The sequence below is a fragment of the Cynocephalus volans genome, chromosome 12, assembly GCF_027409185.1.
Source record: "Cynocephalus volans isolate mCynVol1 chromosome 12, mCynVol1.pri, whole genome shotgun sequence".
Classification (NCBI taxonomy): Eukaryota; Metazoa; Chordata; class Mammalia; order Dermoptera; family Cynocephalidae; genus Cynocephalus; species Cynocephalus volans.
In genome coordinates this window covers 29,562,805-29,583,295 of record NC_084471.1, presented here as the reverse complement: position 1 = coordinate 29,583,295, position 20,491 = coordinate 29,562,805, and the positions used below count along the sequence as shown (strand labels likewise).

The 20,491-nt window shown below is 34.3% G+C and overlaps 2 protein-coding genes across 3 annotated transcripts in view; both read left to right on the top strand.

The window, feature by feature from the left end:
* Positions 1–304: 304 nt before the first annotated feature.
* MRPL42 (mitochondrial ribosomal protein L42) lies at positions 305–19,800 on the top strand. Of its 2 annotated transcripts, XM_063074897.1 has the most exons (6): positions 305–368; positions 2,025–2,176; positions 4,690–4,753; positions 5,819–5,903; positions 6,480–6,643; positions 18,490–19,800. In XM_063074897.1, the coding sequence occupies exons 2-6, from the start codon at positions 2,104–2,106 to the stop codon at positions 18,533–18,535; spliced, it is 432 nt and encodes a 143-aa protein (XP_062930967.1). In that variant the 5' UTR covers positions 305–368; positions 2,025–2,103; the 3' UTR covers positions 18,536–19,800. The 2 variants fall into 2 exon arrangements, with proteins under 2 accessions (XP_062930967.1, XP_062930968.1); XM_063074898.1 differs by lacking the exon at positions 18,490–19,800 and having other exon boundaries at positions 6,480–6,647.
* Positions 10,090–20,491, top strand: part of SOCS2 (suppressor of cytokine signaling 2) — a 55,553-nt gene continuing 45,151 nt past the window's right edge. The window contains exon 1 of the mRNA XM_063074896.1: positions 10,090–10,162. The gene's annotated coding sequence lies outside the window, so the exon portion shown is untranslated. The remainder of the gene's footprint in view (positions 10,163–20,491) is intronic.

The following is a 20,491-nucleotide window of genomic DNA, read 5'->3' as shown; positions in this document are numbered from 1 at the left end:
CTCTGCAGATGCCCATTTCAAATGTCCAAATCCTTGTCCCCACACTTCAGGGCTTCTCTGGTTTCCCCTAGGAAACCTTAATTCATCCACCAAGGAGAAACCTAGCGTTTCTCTGAATATTAACATCTACTCTAAAAAAAGTAGTACTTATACAGAATGGTCTTGGGGGGAAAAAATAGTACTTACTACTTTCTAAGGACATGTGCATGGGACAGAGATGTTTTTCCGGGCACCTCGGGTTATGCGGCGGCCACACTGCAGGACTACATTTCCCAGAGTTCCCCGCGGGCCAGGAGGGCGCGCTGGGCGGTGTCTCGTAGGACCCGGATTGAGAGAAGATGGTGGCCTCGCGTTGAGGACTTGTTGAGGTAACAGTTGCCCCCTCCTCCTGTGATTGAGGAGTCCCTAGAAGCTGGGCAGGCGCAGGATGTTTATCTACAGGTGTCGAGGTCACCCGTCCGTCGTTTCCGGCAGGACAGTGCTGCCAGCATCCCCAGCTTTGTCCGTCCTGCAGAAGGGCTGGCCTATGGCCGCTTGCTTTTTGTAGCGCCCTCTTCGCGCCCAGGCCGAGCCAATGGAGCTCGTAACTCCGAGGACTCCTCCAGGTCCAAGTCTTTCGGATATGTCACTTGTGGCTAGTCCCTGTGCTCCTGGTAGCCTCCTCCTCAAACCTCAGCCCTTCCGAAGCTCTCTGTAACTTTTGCTTGGGGTTCTGACATGCTGCCATTGGGGGGAATGAATAATCCGACCCCCAGCTGGGTGTGCTTGCCTCTGGGCCTCGGACAGAGGAGACCTAATGTTCCCCAAGATGTTTTGTTTGGGGGCTCGTAGTCAGAAGACGTAGGTTTGCGTCGCATCCCACCTATTAAGTTAAGCATAGGAATACTGGGCAAGTAAATCGTCTGACTTCTCTGAGCCTTTGTTCTTAATCTATAAAATAAAGATGCCCACTTCACAGACTTGTGACAGTCTTGTAAGCTGTAAAAAGCACACAGTATGAACGCAGGGTTAGCAGTGCTAATGTACAGACATTGCAAGGAATCAGCCTGCGTAGTTTAGTCTAGCAAATAAGGCCTGTGTCCCAATTCCTTTTCATCACTGTCGGGGAAGGGCACAAATGGTCATCGAGACTAATTAAAAACAAGGATGAAAAAACAAAAAAAAACCCCAAAAGCCTGCATGTAAAAATAATCTCTTCTCTGGTTGAAAATATTAATAAAAAAACATTAAGAAAAAAAAACCGGATGTAACAATGGTTATGTTATTTATTAACAGCACCCCATGAAGATTGTCGTTGTTGCCTCCATTTCACCATTGAAGAGACTGAGGGTCATTTAGTTAATGATGCCCAAAGTTTCTCAGTTTGTAAGTGACTGACTCTAAAGTCCTTGAAAGCAAATCATTTAAATTTTGTACTTTAGTTTCTTCACGAATCAAAATAACGATGCCTCACATGATTAATATGAGAGTAAAATGAAACGGGGGTAGAAGTATAAGATGGTGAAATTTTATCTAGCACCTTAGGGCGTTTATATGTGTTCCTCTGAATAAGTATTTAATAGGCAAAGGATAGGGCTTCTTTAATATTTCGTTTAATCAAAAACAGAATACTACTGTAAGTGATATAGTAAAATCTTGTGTGTGGTACCTGGGAGAGTGTACGTAGACATACAAGCATTATAAGAGTGGATGCTCTATGAACCATGTTTGAGTGACTGCTTTTAAGAGTAATTACACATTTACTGAGGAGTGATTAAGTGGAAAGAGCTGCACTAGGTGTTGAAAAGTTTGCATTTAAGAGAGAGAGTAAATGGACATAGTGCTGGGGTTTCTGATCTTATTTTGATGATGTTCCTCTTTGTCCTACTGTTAAATCATGTGAAAATGCAAAGTTGTTTAAAAGCCTTGCATCAAGTGACTATAGTTCTAGGTAGTGATTCCTATTTTGTTCTTGTAGTGTTCAGTATATCACAGCATTTAAGTTTGCCATAGGTAGTGCTGATTTTTCTTTATCTCTTAAGCAGGGATGAAAATTGGTTTGCCTAGAAGCAGATATTAAAAGCAGTTCCTCTTCATATCAGCTGATAAGCATCGTGATACACCATGGCAGCAGCAGGAGCCGTAAAATGGGTGATGCCAAAGAGAACTATCTTGAAACATTTATTTCCAATCCAAAGTAAGTGAATTTTTTTTAGTGTTTTTTAACTCTTTTTAAAGAGTTTTAAACTTTTTCAAACATTATAAAAAATTTAAAGTGTCTAGTTATTGTATGTTGCTTTGTGTTGCTTTGCCTCTCACAGATTTGTCACCCCACTTCCCCTGGGTGATGGAGACACAAAGGATTACTCAAAGTCCATCTCTTCTGAGTAGTGAGAAGCCCCGAGGTGGTTAACTTCCCTGGGCCCCTCCAGCAAGAGGCAACCTTTCCTTAGGAAATTAACCCTGAATTGGGGTTCTCTTCCTGCATTTATTTTCCAGACCAGGAAGTTACAGGAAGAGACATAGGTGGAGTTATAGTTTAACAGTATAGGCTGGTAACTTTCAGTGAAACAAGCCAGATGACATTCCAGTAGAGCTATCAATAAAAGCTTGATTTTAGCAAACATTCCTTCTCCCTCTAGCAATTTTCCAGTATCTTTACATTTCAAGCAGTAACCTGTCTGTCCTTGAGCCAGCAACCTTCCTGTGCCACAAATCTTTTACTTACACCAGAGACTTATAGCCTGAGGAAAATTTCCAGTCCTCCGCAAGGTCAATATTTGAAACTACAAGACTTTGGAAAACAAGGCCCTGTGAAGTACATATGCTTTATAGTATACTCCACAATAGTGTATTCCTGCTATTTGCAGGAATGATTGCAATAATGGAAAAGAGGAGAAAACCTAAATATCAATCAAAAGGGTAATGAATAAATTATGCTACATCTTAACTATAAACATCATTCAGCTATTTCCGGCATGGAATGATCTCCAAATAGAAGAGAAAAAAAAAACATGTCAGAGAACAATATCTACTGTATGATCCTGTTTGTGTATTTACAAGATGATCCACCATATACGCATGTGCATATACATAAATGCAGAGTAAAAGATCTGGACCAAACAGTGGTTGTGTGTATAGACTATAAGTGGGATTTAGCTGAGGGCAGGAGTGAAGAACTGGTAAAGGGTGACTTTCTCTTGTTTGAAACATTTATACTTAGTATGTTTATTTCACATGTATTACTATTTTAGTAGTTCTTAAAATATGCAAATAAGGGGTAAGTTCACAGACCCTTCTTCCAAAGATAATCATTGTTAATATTTTGATGTATTCTCTGTGTTTTTTCCTACATACCAAGCCATTTTTTAAAAAGTGTAGGGGCTTGCTGGTTAGCTTGGGTCATTAAAGCACGGTGTTATAACACCAAGTTCATGGTTCAGACCAACGTACCTGCCAGCCGCCAAAAAAATAAACTCATTTAAAAAAATTTTTTTTAATGTAATTTCTACCCTTTTTTTCTAAAGAACTGCATATAGTCTAGTATTTTCTTAAAATCCTTTTAATACATGTTTGATGGTCAGCATGGATCCATATTAGCAAATAGAATATTAAAATTTTATTTCTCAGCCAACTGTGTTTTCACTTTCCTTTTCCTCTATGAACTCTGTACTCCCGGGTCTAAAGTAGACATAGCCACGGTCTCGGTTTTGGTTCTTGTATCAGCCAACTGTGCAAAAAAATAAAAATAAAAAATAAAAGGTAGACATGGTTAGAAGGCAACAGTAGGTTAGCTTTTTTATACTTAGCTATGTCAACCAACTTTTTTATACATCTCTGCCTGAACCTTAATCCTTCCTTTGTGTTTCCTATTTACTATAGTCTGCAATTGAAAGTTTGTTTATTTAGTTAAAGGGAAAAGATCCCTTTGAGGAAGGGTAAAAATTAAAGTAATTACCTATATTTGGTAATTTGGGGGCACTTGAGGTAAGAAAAAAATATTTTACATAGTAAACACGTTTGCTCAAGAGAATGTTCAGAAATTTGCTAAATCTCTTTGCTTTTTTTTATCTCTGCCCTCTTTCTCATCCAACTGCCCCTTTTGCTAGGGCCTCGGCATAATAACATTTATCACATCTTATTAAAAGTAAAATCAGCTTATAAGTAAGTAAATGGAGATGGAGACTCCTGAGAGACTTTAACTATAAATAAAATAAGAGTCAAAACAAAATAAAACTACAGTCAGCTTTTGATTATCTAGGATAATTTTTGTTGTTGCGAATTGGGAGAAAGGTCCCTGATACTTATCCCCTTTGCCCTGACAGGAACCCTGCTCCAAGGCTGATGACAAGTCAGACTAATCAGTTTTTACATAGTCTGTGCCTTGAAACAGCAATCAGTGCTCCCACAGGTTCATCTGAAAACCGGTTGTCTGCCTCCAGATAACTAAAAATTGTTTATGTATCTTTTTCCCACTAGATTTTTACTGTGTCTAATTTATTTTGGTGTCCATTATGCCTCTTATACATTATAGGGGATGAATAAATGTTGAGGGCAGGGACTAGTTCTTATTTGTTTTTGACTCTCCCTCGTACATGCCTGATTTTCATAGTAACAGTAAATGTTGGTTGAATGAGTGAAACTAGGTTTAAAGTTATGTGAGAACATATGTTCAAATTAAATCTAATTTACTGTTTGGGGTTTTTGCAGATGGAGCTTTATATTGTGTTTGTCATAAATCTACGTATTCTTCTCTTCCAGATGACTATAATTGGTACGTATTAAAATTCAATTGAAAAAATAAGTCTTAGCTGTATTTGAAATGATTTAATTTTCTTTCTTTTTCTGGTGTTTTCCTCTTTCTTTTCTGATTATTCTTTCTTTAATTTTGTTTTTAAAAATTATTTTGATGATCTTATTTACCCTATGTCTGGGACTATAAATATTTTAAATAAAAATCATTATCATTGTGTTTCAGTGAATATTTAATTTGTTATAAGACAGACATGCTATTAGAAATGCTGTCTTTTCTTTCTGAAGCATGCTTTAGCTTTTTGGAAAAGTTAGTTTTTATAGCTTTCTTAGGGTTCATATCTGTTAGCTTAAGCAGATATTATCTTTTGTTTGACATTGAATAATCTCAAATTACAAACATTTAATTCAACCACCATTTATTTAGAGCTTACTTAATTCCAGTCACTATGCTACGAACTAGGAATAATATATGACATTGTTTCTTTTCTCCAAAGCAGAGTCTGAGGTACAGAAACTGCAATGTATTTTCTTAAGCTACCTTGTTTTTATTGCAAATTTTAGTAAAAATATATTTTCTTCTCTCTTGACACTAGTTTTAATTGTGCATTTAGTGAGTAAGAAGATAAATAGTGATGAAATTGGACTAAATAACATTTTTTGAACCTGAAAAGTTTGAGTCATCTTGGTGTTTTGCGTTATGTGAAACTCCATCCTTCATAAAAAATCATTATAGATTAAATGTACATTATAGCCATATTAAGATATTCAATCTTAAAATCATGGTGAAACAATCTAATGCATTATCCTCTGTTAACTAAAATATACTTTATAGTTTAACTACTAGTTTATAGTAATTAGTTACTAAGAATTAGTTAAACTATTAATGTGTTTTGTTTTGGTAGTTAAGCTGACGTGTTCTGCAGGGTGGTCTTGAGTTGTCCCATATGTTATGGGGTCCAGGTTTGTCAATCCAGTGATATGGCATCTTCTCTTCAGCAGTTCATGAGTAATTAATTTTAGCTCAATGAATAATCATTCTGCCTTGAGTACAGTATAACTCTATTTCTAAAACATTCTTTTTTAGTAAAGTAGAGCTTGCTTTGACATCCGATGGCAGGACGATAGTATGCTACCACCCTTCTGTGGACATTCCATATGAACACACAAAAGTATGTATGAGACAATCTCTTGTAGTTTTTAATTTGCTATTAGAAAGGTTCACACTTCCTTGGTCACTGCATTTAAAGTTGTACCTCTGCCCCTTTTCTCCCTGTTGTCCTTTGCTTTAGTTTTCTCAGTAACACTTATCATTTGTGAAATACTGGATATTTTCTTGTTTTTTGGTCTATCTTCCACCACTAAAATATAAGCTCCATGAGGATAGGACCTTGTCTATGTTTTGTTCCCTGTTGTGTCCTCAGCACATGGAATAACACTTTGAACTTGGTAGGTGTGCAATAAATATCTGATGATTAAATGAATAAATTTGTTCCTTCCCCTTAACGCTTAAGGGTTTTCTATTCTAGGGCTGAGACATTCACATGGGGAAGCATGGAATTTGTTTCTCAAGCAATTAGTTGGTAGATTGGGCTGCACAGTAAGAATCTCTGTTGTGATAACTTATTTACCCACCCTGAGGTACTATAATGAATTACTGAGTATGGTAATTGTTTTATTATAAACTCAATCAAATACTGGCTAACATTCCTACATTTTGATGCTGTTTGTTACTAATTGTTTTGTAGCCTATCCCTCGACCAGATCCTGTGCATAATAATGAAGAAACACATGATCAAGTGCTGAAAACCAGATTAGAAGAAAAAGGTGAACAACTTAAGCAAGGACCCATGATAGAACAACTTAGCAAAATGTTCTTTACTACTAAGCACCGTTGGTATCCTCGTGGACAGTAAGTTCTATCTCCTTTTCTTCAACTCCAGCTAGATACACTAAAGGAACACATAACTTTCTTTACACTAACACACTTCTGAAATGGTATTCTTAACCCCAAGTGTGATCACCTATCATATTGTACTTTTAAATCTACATATACTGTAGCTAAAATGAACTATACTTCTTTTTCCTTTATTTTAATGGGGGTATTTAACCAAAGCTTTCAGTGAATTTTGCAAGTGTTTTTGAACATTTTTTTATTCTGTGATATAGTCGTTTAGTATGTTGTTTTTTTCATCTTCCTGATAAAAGTAATTGATCTTGTCCTCAGACCATTCTTCATTTTTTCTAACAGATTTTGAGTTATTGCAAAAAAATTTGGGTACAGCAAGTAATTGGGCAGTATATATTGTTCTCAGTTTCTTTAGGCTCTACAATTGCCCATCCGTTTGCAGTACTCACATTTTATTACATTGATTGTTACCCACTCTCTGACTCTGCTTTAATTAGTTTTCTTTTTATGACTTTTCTTTCTTTTATATTTTCTTCTTCCATACCAAACCATGAGGGTTTTTTATTGTTGATGTTTATATTTGTTTATTTGAGCAAACTTTGTTCTTATTCACTTGTTTAATTCAGTAATTAGCATTAGGCTGGCACATTGATGGCAGGATACATTTATAGAATTAATGAGTATACATTCATCAAACTGCTGTACTAGGTGCTGGGTGACCAAAAACGCAATCTCTGTTTGCATGTTGTTTATAGTCAAGGAGGGAAGATGGTAGAATAAATAAACAATTTAAAATTGCGTATGACTGAGCCTTGAAGGATGGCTAAGAATTACCCGTGGGAAATGGGGGAAAAGCTCCATGGGTAGAGGGAACAGAACAGCATGTCAGATAAAGTATGCTGGGGAAATTGCTAGTAGTTCAAATTGAATGGAACCCAGAATATTAATTCATTATAACAAAACACAGCTCTTCTTTTCCTGTATAAAAAAGCTTCTCCCTTTACAATCACTATAATAAAAGTAAGATTTCTGTATCAGTTTCCCAAGGAAAAAATTAGTGATTTTTTGGCTAATACAGTATTTCATTTCTTGCTTCTGTTTTGTATCCCCTTCCTTGATTTTTCTTTCTTGTTTAGTACCCACTTTGTTTATGCATACTTTCTGAATTTTTCTCTATCTTTGTAATTGTAAGTTAGGGTACATGAGAACAAAGTAGGAAGCCATTTTGTAGCCCTGTAGCTTAAGTCATTACCATATTCTAAATTTTTTTTGTGATTCATAACATCTTTCATGTTTGTTTTTTATTTCTGTCACATTATTCAGATATTTGAGTTTAAGTTTTGCCTGAACTTCTTATATAATGGCTTTCAGTACCTGTCCCTTCAGTACCTTTGTTCCATATTGCTACAATCTTTTGTAAGCATTGTTCATTACCAAATCACTGAAGTTATGAAAATCCTCTAAAGGTGTGTAACTTGAAGGGGGCAAGACTGAAGGTGAGAAATCTGTTAGGAGTCTTAAAACCAAGCATGTGATCTTCAGACGTTTGTGTCTAGTACCCTACCAATCTTAAATTTACTTAATCTTATTACTGCTAGTTTGCTTTTGACTGTTAGTTAATTTAATCTTCTGGTATGTCTTTTCCCATCAGGATTACTAGGCACTTTCAATTGTAATCAGACTTTAATTAGATGGAATTGATTGTCCCAATATCTGTCCTAATAAAGAGCTCAGCAGAAAACCTCTGGATACTAGTTTATGTGCATAAAGGAAGATTTTACCTGTAGGAATTGTCCTTGAGGGTGCATTATCTTTCTGAATCTTAAGTAAGCCTGTGTATGATCACTAACACTCAACAAGTATTGATTTGGTAACTGAATATATTGTGGATTAATGTAAGCAGTTTGCAAGCTTTGGTTTGTAGATGTCAGTGACCATTTTTTCTTAAACTTTGGGCAATATATAGAAGGGTGGTTTGCTAAATATTTCACAATTTTTAAGTTATAGCTATCAAAAGAATGGAATCCGTTGTGAATTTAACAACTGGGGATGTATAATATTTTTTTAAATAAGTTTTCATTAAAAGGTATAGAATCCTCATTTTAAAAAAGTGTTTTTAAATAATGTAGAAGAGGGCCAGCCCGTGGCTCACTTGGAGTGTGGTACTGATAACACCAAGGCCCCAGGTTTGGATACCTATATAGGGATGGCAGGTTGGCTCGCTTGGGAGAGCGTGATGCTGACAGCACCAAGTCAGGGGTTAGGATCCCCTTACTGGTCATCTTTTTTAAAAAAAGGTAGATAGATGGATGGATGGATGGATGGATGGATGGATGGATGGATGGATGGATCTTTTTTAAAAAAAGATGGATGGATGGGTGGATGGATGGATGGATGGATGGATAGATAGATAATAAAGTATTTAGAATGTAAAATAGAAATCTTTATTTCTACTCATGCCTTGTTTCACATAGTAAAAGCCATTAACCTCTACCTGTATGAATAGCCCTACCTCACATTCTACTCAGTATTGTGCTTTTTGAATTTCAATAAAATAAAACTCTTCTGAGAGTACATTTTCATGTCAAAGAGGCCCTGGCCGACTCAAATCATCTTGATTCTGCTGCTTATTAGCTAGTTATTTAATCTTATTATATGGTAAAGGAAATGGAAATAATGCCTAATTTGCATGGTGGTTTTGAGATAAAATATAATCATGTAGGTTAAGTACCCGGCATATGGTATATGCTCAGTGATAATACGGTCATGATAATTAGTAATATTTTTTCCTACTCATAGGTTTCCTCTTAACTCCTTTTGAACCATCTTTTCTTAAATAGGCTTTTTTGAGGTATAATTTATACACAAAAAATTCACCAATTTTCAGATGTAATTTAGTGAGTGTCGACAAATTATACACTTTTATAATTGCCACCACAATTATAGATTATTTCAGCACTCCAAAAAGTTTTCTTGTGTCCTTTTGCAGTCCCTTTAACTTCCCTCCCTTTAACTCCACCCCTTGCAGTCACTGATTTACTTCCTGTGACTGTAGTTTTGTCCTTTCTAGAATTTCATGAAAATGGAATTTATTCAGTTTGTAACCTTTTGTGTCTGGCTTACTTCACTTAGCATTATGCTTTTATGATTCATCCACATTGTGTGTACCAGTAGTTTGTTCCTTTTTATTTCAGAGTAGTGTTCCCTTGTATGGATGAATCACAATTTATTTACCAAATGATGGATGTTTTGAGTTCTTTCCAGGATTAGCCTCTTATGAGTAAAGCTGTGTAAACGTTCAAGTACAAGTCATTGTGTTGACATGTTTTCATTTCTCTTGGGTAAATTCCTAGCAGTAGGAATACTGGGTCATATGACAAGGGCGTGTTTAAATTCATAAGAAGCTGTAAAAGTGGCCGACACATTTAACATTCCTCCCAGCGGTGTGTGAGAGTTCTAGTTGCTCTACATCCTCCTCAGTACTTGGAATTATGTTCTTCTTATTTTTAGTCAGTTTGTTGGGTAAGTACTGATTTTCACCGTGGTTTTCATTATGTTTACCTAATAACTAATGATGTTAAGCATCTTTTCATGCGCATATTGGTCATTCATGCATTTGGGGTTTTTGTTTGTTTTGATGAAGTATCTGTACAAATCTTTTGCCTATTTTTTAAAAAGTAGATTGGTTGTCTTATAAGGTGTAAAACTTGTAGAACAGTGTTTTGTGAGATATATGCTTTTTAAATATTTTCTCCTTGTCTATGGCTTTCCTTTTCATTTCCTTAACATTGTCTTTTGAATATCAAGTTTTAAAAATTTTGATGAAGTTCTAATTTACACATTTTTTCTTTTACAGTTCAGGCTTTTTGTGTCCTACTTAAAAAATCTTTGCCTAACTCAAGATCACTGTGATTTTCTCCTGTGTTTTCTTCTAGAAATTTTATAATTTTAGCTCTAAAATTTAGGTCTACAATCCATTAAGCGTTGATTTTTTACATATGGTGTGAGGCATAGATTGAAGTTCATTTTTTTTTGCATATGCATATCTGGTTGTTCCAACACCATTGGTTACAAATATCCTTTCCCCATTAAATTGACCAGCATCTTTGTTGAAAATCAGTTGACCATATATATGGGTCCTGGACTCTCTGTTTTGTTCCATTAGAATATATGTGTCTGTATTTACAATACCTCACTGTTATAACTGCTATAGCTTTGAATAAGTCTTGAAATGAGATAGAGTAAGTCCTCTTCAAAGTTGTCTTAGCAATCCTATGTCTTTTGCATTTCCATATAAATTTTAGAATTAGCTTGTCAATTTCTATAAAAAGCCTGCTGGGATTTTGAAGGGGATTGTATTCAGTTTATAGATTAATTTCGGGAGAACTGATGTCTTAACAATATTGAATCTTCCCATTTATGAAAATGGTATATTTTTCCATTTATTTAGGTCTTTAAAAAATTCTCTTAACAATGTTTTATTTTTGCTGTGTATGAACATTGTACATTTTTTGTTAAAGTTAACCTATATATTTCATATTTTTTATGCTATTTTAAATGGTATTGGATTTTTAATTTCAATTTCCAATAGTTCAATGTTGTCGTTTTTGGTGGCTGGTTGTTTCAGGGATCCAAACCCTTGACCTTGGTGTTATAACACTGAGCTCTAACCAACTGAGCTAACCAGCTGGCCCTAGTTTGTTGTTTGTATATAGAAATGCAGTTGATTTTTGTTTATTGACCAGGTATCCTCTGACCTTTGAACAGTTCTAGTTACTTTTTTATTTATTAGGATTTTCTGAATAGATGATCATGGTACCCATGAATAAAGACATCTTACTACTCCTTTTGTAATCTGTATGCTTTTTATTTCTTCTTTCTTTGTCTTATTGCCTACCATCTTAAGTACAATGTTGAGTAAAAGTGTTGAAAGCAGACATCATTGCCTTTTTCTCAGTTTTAGAGAGGAAAAGCTTTGACTCTTTCAACATAAGTATGATATTCACTATAGGTCTTTTTGTAGAAGCCCTATATCAGGTTCAGGAAGTCCCTTTTCTTCCTAGTGTGTAGAGTTTTTTTACAATTATGAGTGGGTGTTGAACTTTGTTAGATTCTGTTTCTGCATTTATTAAGATGATCATATGGTTTTTCTATTTTAGTCTTTTAATAGGATAAATTATGTTAAATGATTTTAAATGTTAAACCAATCTTTCATTTTTGGGCTAAACTCCACTTGGTTATTATAGGGAAGTTTAAATTTTTCCCCTGAAAGTTTGATAATTTGAATCTATAAAACAAACTGATAAAAAACAGATTAACAAGAAAAAAGCATAACAAATTTATTTACATGCACATGTGTGCATGGGAGTCATCCAAAGTATGAAAACTCAAAGGATGGCTGGATCGTTGATGCTTAAATATTCTTCACTGAAGCAAGAGGAGATAGGAGGATGTAGTAATAAATGATTTTCAGGGGAAATGAATTAGGCCAAGCACCAATGGCCTGGGACCAAAGTTTCTCTGAGCTCTGGGAGAGGTGGCATCACAAGTGAAGGGAGGAAAGCATGTCAAACAAAGGCAATTTTGCTGTGCAGATGACAATAAGTCAGGTAATCTTAGAGCCTCCCTCAGAAAAAATAGATGGTATACAAGGAAGGGGAGCCTTAGGAAAGCCTGTTTATTTCATCAATGCAGATTTTCTCTACAGGTGCAAATCTCCCTGACAAAAAGCTTTTTAGGTATTCTTGTGTTTCCAGCCCGTCTAAATCGCCATCTTGAAATATGTCAAAGAAGTATATTTTGGACCAAGATATTTTTGGTTTCCTTCATCATTATGTATTCTTTTTATATATTCTTGGACTTAATTTGCTAAAGTTTTGTGTAGAATTTCTACATCTTTGTTTATTAAGGATATTGATCTGTAGTTCTATAATGTCTTTGTTTTTGATATCAGGGTAGTGCTTGCATCATAGAATGGGTTTGGAAATATCCCCTTCTGTCTAGTTTTCTGGAAGAATATGTGTAGAATGGGTATTATTTCTTTCTTAAATGTTTGTTAGAATTCACCAGTGAAGCCACCTGGGTCTGGAGTTTTCTTTGTGGGAAGATTTTTAATTACACATTCAGTTACTGTAGTTGATATATAGGGCTATTCAGTTTATCTTTATTTTTGGAAGTGCTTTGGTATTTGCACATTATATCTAAATTGTTAAGTTTATTTGCAAGTAGTTGTTCATAATATTCTTTTATTATCTTTTTTAATATTTTAATAATCTGTAGTGATTTTACCTCTTATTCCTCATACTGTTATTTTGTTGATCTTTTCAAAGAACCTTTTGATTTCATTGATTCTCTCTGTTTTCTATTTTTCTGTTTCATTGATTTTTGCTTGGTTATTTCCTTCTGCTTACTTTGGGTTTAATTTGATCTTCTTCTAGTTTCTTACGGCTCATAATTTGGAATCCTGTCTTTTTTTGTTTGTTTGTTTGTTTGTTTGTCTTGGTGGCTGGCCAGTACCAGGACCTGAAACCATGACCTTGGTGTTATAGGGCTATGCTCTAACCAACTGAGCTAACCGGCCAGCCCAAAACCTGTCTTCTTTTTTAATTTAAGCATTTTGGTGCTATGAATTTCCCTCTCAGCACTGCTTTAGCTGCAGCTACTAAATTTTGATATGTTCTGTTTTAATTTTCATTCACTTAAAATGTTTCCTAATTTCCTTTTTGAAATTTTCCTTTTTTCTTTAACTCATCAGTTATTTAGCAGCTGTTAATTTCCAAATATTTTGAAAATTTCCAGATATCTGTTACTGATTTCTAGTTTAATTCTCTTCTGAGCAGAAAACATACTTTTATAATTTCAGTCTTAAAACTGATTGAAACTGTTGATAGTTGTTTTATGGCCCAGATTATGGTCTATCTTGGTAAATGTTTTATATGCATTTAAAAAGAAAGTATTTTTTTACCATTATTTGGTATAGTGTTCTAAAAATATCAATGAGGTCTGGTTGATGATAGTGTTGTTAGTTTTTTGTGTCCATAAGTTTTGTATTTATTTAATCAATTATTATGAGAGGAATATTGAAATCTACAACTATAAATGTGGATTTTTTTAAATTCTTCTTTCAATTTTACATGTTTTGTCTTCATGTATTTTGAAGCTTTGTTATAAGGTGTATGTAAGTGTATTATTGTTATGTCCTCTTAATGAACTGATGCCTTTATCTTTATGAAAATGTTCTTTTATTGCTGCTAGTATTTTTTATTCTGAAATCTGTTTTATCTGGTATTAGCATAGCCTATGCAGCCTTCTTTTGATTAGTGTTTGCATGATATATCTTTTCTATTCTTTTACTTTTAACCTGTGTCTTTATTTTTAAAGTGGAGTTCTTATAGGCAGCATATAGTAGGGGCTTTTGTTTTTTTAAATCCAGTCTGATTCAGTGCTGCTTCTCATCTCAACATTAAACCATCTTAAATGCTTTATCCTTCAATTTTCAGCACCTTTTTGTTATTGTTGTATCATTTTGTTTTGTTTTGCAACTGGCTGGTACAGAGATCCAAACCCTTGACCTTGGTATTACAGTACCACACTTTAACCAACTGAGCTAACCAGCCAGCCCCTAGGATGTCAATTCAGAGTCTTCTTAGATTTGGGCTTCATACCAAGAGGGGTGCTAGAACTGTTTGGATTTTTAATGTGGGAGTTAGGTGATAAGGAAGCCCAGGATGTTGGGTTTGGAATTTATTTGTAGTTTTAATTCTCTACTCTGCCTTTGCCTGAATGACTGTTTTTTTTATATTCAGTTGTGCTGAGGTTGATTTTTAAAAATTGCATTTACAACCATGAGGCTTCTGCTACTTCCTATATGATGATATAACCGGTGATGAAAACAATTAAACTAGCTTAGCCATTACATTATGTTTATGTGAAATCATGGGGTTAGAAATATATTCTTTGGAAGGCACCCCTTATGTAAATCCGTTTGTTTTGTACTCTCTACAGGAATTTGCATTTAATAGCCACTCTGTAAATAGTTGTTGAGGACACAATTTTGAATGGCACTGCCCTCCACAATTGCCCCAAAAGTATTTCCTTTTGTCCTTTAATGTTGTTATTACTCAGGAAGCAGGGCATGTCTGTTCCCTCAGTTGCCAGCATCGGTGTACAAGCTTTTCTTTGTTTCTTCAGTCTTCCTCGGTTGGTGTGAAAAAAAATTAAAGAGTGGTGGAACATTCTTTCCAGTATAATTCTTTCTAGAACATATCATTTTAACGATATTATAGAGTTCTTGATAGTCGTGACTGTTACTTTTCTTGTTAATTCAACCTTAATAACTTCGTTGAAACTCTTTTTACATATCTAGAGTTCATATACTGTCTTGGTTTCTTTTGCTGGTTCCTTTTTATCACCCCATCTCTAAATTTTGGAGTGCTCCAAGTGTCATTTCTTGGACCTGTCTTTTCTTCTGTCTCATTCTCTACAACAGTGATCTCATTCAGTCTCATGGCTTTAAAATACCTAATGCATGGTAATGGCTTCCAGATCTATCTGTGGTCAAGACCTCTTCCTTGACCTCTGGACTTGCATATCCTACTGCCTACTTGATATGTCTAATAGATATTCCTAACTTAATGTCTATCTGTGTTTCTGATAGTCCCCCACAAACCAGCTATTCCTGCAGCCTTCACTATCTCAGTTAATGCCAGCTCCATTCTTATAGCTTCTTGGGCTGGGCTGAAGACTTTTGTACCACTCTTGACTCTTTGTCTCACACTCAACATCTAGTCTATCAGCAAATCCTGTTAGCTCCATCTCCAGAGTACATCCAGATTTGACCACCTATCACCATTTCTTTTGCCACTGTCCTGGTCCAAGCCACCATCCATTGCCTGGTTTGTTGAAATAGCTTTCTAACTAATCTCTATGCTTCTGCCTTTACCTCCCTGCAGTCTGTTCATAGCATAGCAGCCAGAGTGACCCTGTTAAAAACTTCCTTTAGTTCTTATAATTTTTCTGTTGAAAACCCACAAGCAGCTTCCCATGTCACTCAGAAAAGCTAATGGCCTGTAAGAACCTATGTAATCTGACCCTTCATTAACCTCTCTACCCCCATTTTCTGCTGTTCTCTTTCTTGTTCACTCTGTTCTGGCCACACGGCCTCTTTCTTGTTCCTTGAACATGCCCTTTCTTCCACCTCGGGGCTTTTATTTACTGTTTCTCTGTATAGAATGCTCTTCTCCCAGTATCAATAAAGCTAGCTCTCTCACTTCCTTCAGGTTTTTACTTAATGAAGCCTTCCCTGGCCAGCTTATGTATCTTGTTTTTCTGTTTCCTGCGGTGGAACATAAGATCCATGAGAGTGGGGACTTTTGTCCTGTTTTGTGTACTGCTTAACTGTTAGGACCTAGAAGCAGTGCCCTGGCACATAGTAGATGCTCACACAGTTTAAAATGAATAAACAAGTGAATGAATGAACGATTTTGATGTCATAATACTCCTTACACAAGAAAATAGTAAGTTAACATAGCTACACTAAATGTAAAACTGTTGAAAGATAAAGGATGGAAGGAAGGCTGGATAGAAAGTAGGAAGAAACTGGAAAATAATTCGAAATTTCTGAAATGTAGAGCAATCCTATAAATGCATGAATAACAGTACTATTTTATTTAAAGAATTACTCAATCTTTTTCCCATGGAGGCAGCAAAAATTAGCTGCTGCTGTCAGTAGAAAATGTATTAGAAGACTTACTCTATTATGAACCAGGAGGGAAAGTTTTATTCTGGATTAAGAACTATGGATCAGTATTTCAGATGTCACTGAGTCATTGTGTAATTTAAGAAGGGTAACAATACATCTTGGTTTGACAGGAATAGTCTTAGTTTAACTCTTGTGTTCATTATTAATAGTGCCTGCTTTTATTCTCTAAAGGGTCCCAGTCTGGATGATAGATTATAAGGTCACCTTAAAATTAAGATGCTTGCTTCTGGCTAGTGATTGTAGCATACATTGAAATTCATGCATGATAAGAAGTCTGTAAATGCTATTTGACATTTATTGAGCATAATTTAAAACTTGACTTTGTTAGGGTTAGGGTCTCAAACATTTTCATTCAGTCTTGAGTAGTAAATATAGTTGACCAGTGTACACTGAATCACATTTTTAAAGGATAGTTCTTAGTATTTTTAAGGTCACAGATTTTATTACAATCTGATAAAAGTTACAAATTCACTTACCAGAAAAACATATATTCAGAATTTTTACAAATAATTTCAGGATGTTAATGACTTCCCAAACCCCATCCAGAAACCCTGTTCTGGTGACCAGCTGCTTTCAGAGAATGCCTTTCAGGGAATGCTGTTGTATTAGTACAAACTTGATTATTTGACATGTAACAGGAATACTTTAGAAAACCATAATTTTCTCTATGCTAATATAAGTACATGTAGAAATGTTTATATAAATGGTAATATGCTACATGTATTTTTCTACATGTAAAAATGTGCATGTAGTACATGTACATTTTTACATGTTAGTATATATGTATACTACATGTATACTCTACATGTATTTTCTACATGTTCCGTGTTAGTATATATAGATGTACTTCATTTTTTAAAATTTAATTCCTTTTTCAAAACTTTATAAAATCAGTATCAGAAAAGAACAATGTATAGGAAAGTTGTCTATATGAAACTTTAAGATAAGCAAAAAATGCTTTAGATATATTAATGACAACTAAAGAATGTAAGATACATGTGTTATCATTTATGGTATAAAAATCCTTAAATTGAATTTTCACATTAGCAAAAAAGTGGAAAAAAAAAAATTAGCTTATGATCAACTTGCCAAAATCTGATCATTAAGGGAATTTTTGAGAGAACTCATCACAAAAACACATGTACTCTGTGCAGAAATTTTCTTAAGTAAAGAAAATAAGGGAATGCAGAGAAGCAAAAAGAAAAATTCTCCACAGTGAAATCACTCAAAAATAATCTAACAACGCATTTCATTTCTCTATCACTATACGTATGTTTTGTTAGTTTGCTTATTTTTATATGGTTATAATCATACTGTACATATAAGTTTGCATCCTGTATCCTCCCCTTAATATTATAGTTATTTTTTTATGTTGCTTTAGGATAAGTTTTCGAAAAGAAATTACTAAATCAAAAGTTATGAGTATTTTTTGATACGTATTGCCACGTATACATATGCTTTTCAAAAGTATAACCCTAACCAATTAATACTTTAACCAGTAACCAGTAACCTTAACCTTAACCAATTAATACTTTAACCAGTCAGGTCTGATACTGCTGATTTCATCACACTCTTGCTTGGATTGGGCATTATGATGTTTTACGTATTTGTGATTGCAAAAACAAGTAAAAGGTTCCTTGCCATTTTAATTTGCATTTCTTCCATTTTTGGTGACATTACACATTTTTCCATAAACATATTACTAATTGTATCCCACTGTATGTTAAACATGATTTTACAGTTAAAGATGCCTCCATTGAGAGGAAAATATCCCCTTTTAAATAAAACATTGATAGAACATATTCATGATATGGAGACAAACAGTTATTAGTTTTTAATTCAAGATCAGCCATCCAGGTTTTCGTGTTGAAATTATCCTCAAGATCTGGAAAGATTTTTCAAAATGCTTAATTAATGGAAAACAACTTTCACAATAGTGGTATGTGACTTATTATTAAGAAATTATCTGACATGATTTTTTTTAAATAGTTCTAATAAACAGCAGAATAATTGCAGAAATTTAAGATTTCTCTCAAGAATAATTAACTTTTATTAAAATCATCTTTTCTCAAATATTCTTCTTTTCAAGGTATCACAGACGTCGTATGAAACTGAATCCTCCAAAAGACAGATGACATTGAGGTTCTTGGGGAAATCAAAGAGACCTATGCCTCATTTGCCATTTGTCACCTGAGAAAATGCAATGTGGTGTATTCACTAGTATGCTATATAGTAAAATAATAATAGTAAAATGTCTTATATATTAGAATGTGTATTTCTTTATATATTCTGTAATTCTGGATTTGACATTCTTATTTAGAAAAACCTATTGCATCTTAATTTCCTTTTGAGATCTTAAAATCTTCAATTTCTTTTTATGTATCTAATGTGATTAAGTATTTTTACATCATTAGCCAAACATTGTTAGTATTATAAATATGATTAATAAAAATGTTCATGGTTTTCCTTATGAAGGGGATTTTTAATTGCCCTTGAGAATAAACTTATGAGGTATACTCAAAATAAATGTTACAGTGTTTCCATTGACTTCTAGGAAATAATTAAGTTAGCTACATTTTAATCAGTGTTTACTATCTGGGAGGTCCTTTTCATAAATTATTATTAATTTTTCACAATAATCTTTTGAAGAAGGAGCATCTTCCCCATTTCACAGATGAGGCTAAATGACTTGAACCTTACCTAGCAAGTGGGAGAGCTACGATCCATACTGTTAGGCTTCAAAGCTTTTTTTCAGTGCATAATAATGACAAAGAGGTGTTCTTTCACCCAATAATGTGCTTTCCTAGAGATTTTCCTAGGTAGACTACTATATATTTTGAGGTTTTTTCTTTTTCTGGCTGTCTTAAAATTATGATAGCTTCAGAACATATGCAAACAGCAGCAGCTCTGTGCTTAAAATGTTAATATCACTAAACTAGCGTTACAAGAATGTTAATAGATTATTCCACTGTTGCTTGTCACTACCAGTTTATGTATATGATCCTTAATAGCATTGCTGCTCCTGCGATTTCTATTTAGGATGTGAGGAATCTTTTAAGATGGTAGAAAAGTGCTTCATTCAGACTTGTAAAATATTTCTGGTATTTATAAAATCGATGTGAAAAATAATTTCTCATTCAAAGTCTATTGTTTAGTTCTTTTAATGAAAGAACTCTAGCTGAAGGTTCAAGTGGCCAGTAAAATGTGAGGAATCATGAGTAAGAGAGAATAAAGGAAATAATTAATAATGGTGACCCTCTGTTACCCAAAGGAAATGTTTTTAAGTGGCTTACTTTTTTCATTAGTATATTACTAATTTTTTTGGAAAGATCAAAGAAAAACCAAGTTGATAGTTGATAGAACTTAATAATCAGAAATATTTGCCAACTTTGTTGGAAAATGGTGGGTTTTTTTTAGGTTGATTTAGCCTAAAATTTTTGGCTATGTTATAAATGTAAAAAGAATAAAAAACCAAACCATAATAAAATGACAAAAATTTCCTTTTCTTCTGAGTACAATGATCCACCAAATAGGGATTGTTCAACTCTATGATGCCCAAACCACACACTCAAATGTCAGTGCTGTGGAGAATTAACTTTGACTTTATTGTACTGGAAATATAGATTAGCACTACAGTTCCCGGAATTTTGGTTTTCATGGGTTGCTGATTTTTAATTTTCCTAAATAACTACATATTCTATCACTGGCATCACCTCTCTGCTCCCCCCGTCCCTCATCTCAGGGATAGGAACCTGTTATCTGTCATTGCTAACATTTTATGAAAGGTTCACTTGTCTGTTTTTGCAGACATTTTTAAATTACATAAAACGGGATGGTCCTTTAAATTGAAAAAATTTAGCTTAATGAAAAACTACCCAGCTTTTCATATTTCCATTGATGAGGATTAATACACCTCAAATTGATAAATAATATTGATGAAACCACCAGAGGGCACTCTCACATAGGGTTTGATTTGAACTTCCCCTCACTCAAAGGTAGTGACTTAAAATTAAGCGCTTAATTAGCAGAGAATTTGTATGTCCATTAGTTGAGAATGACTAGTAGAATACATGGCAGTAGTGAAATTCAGT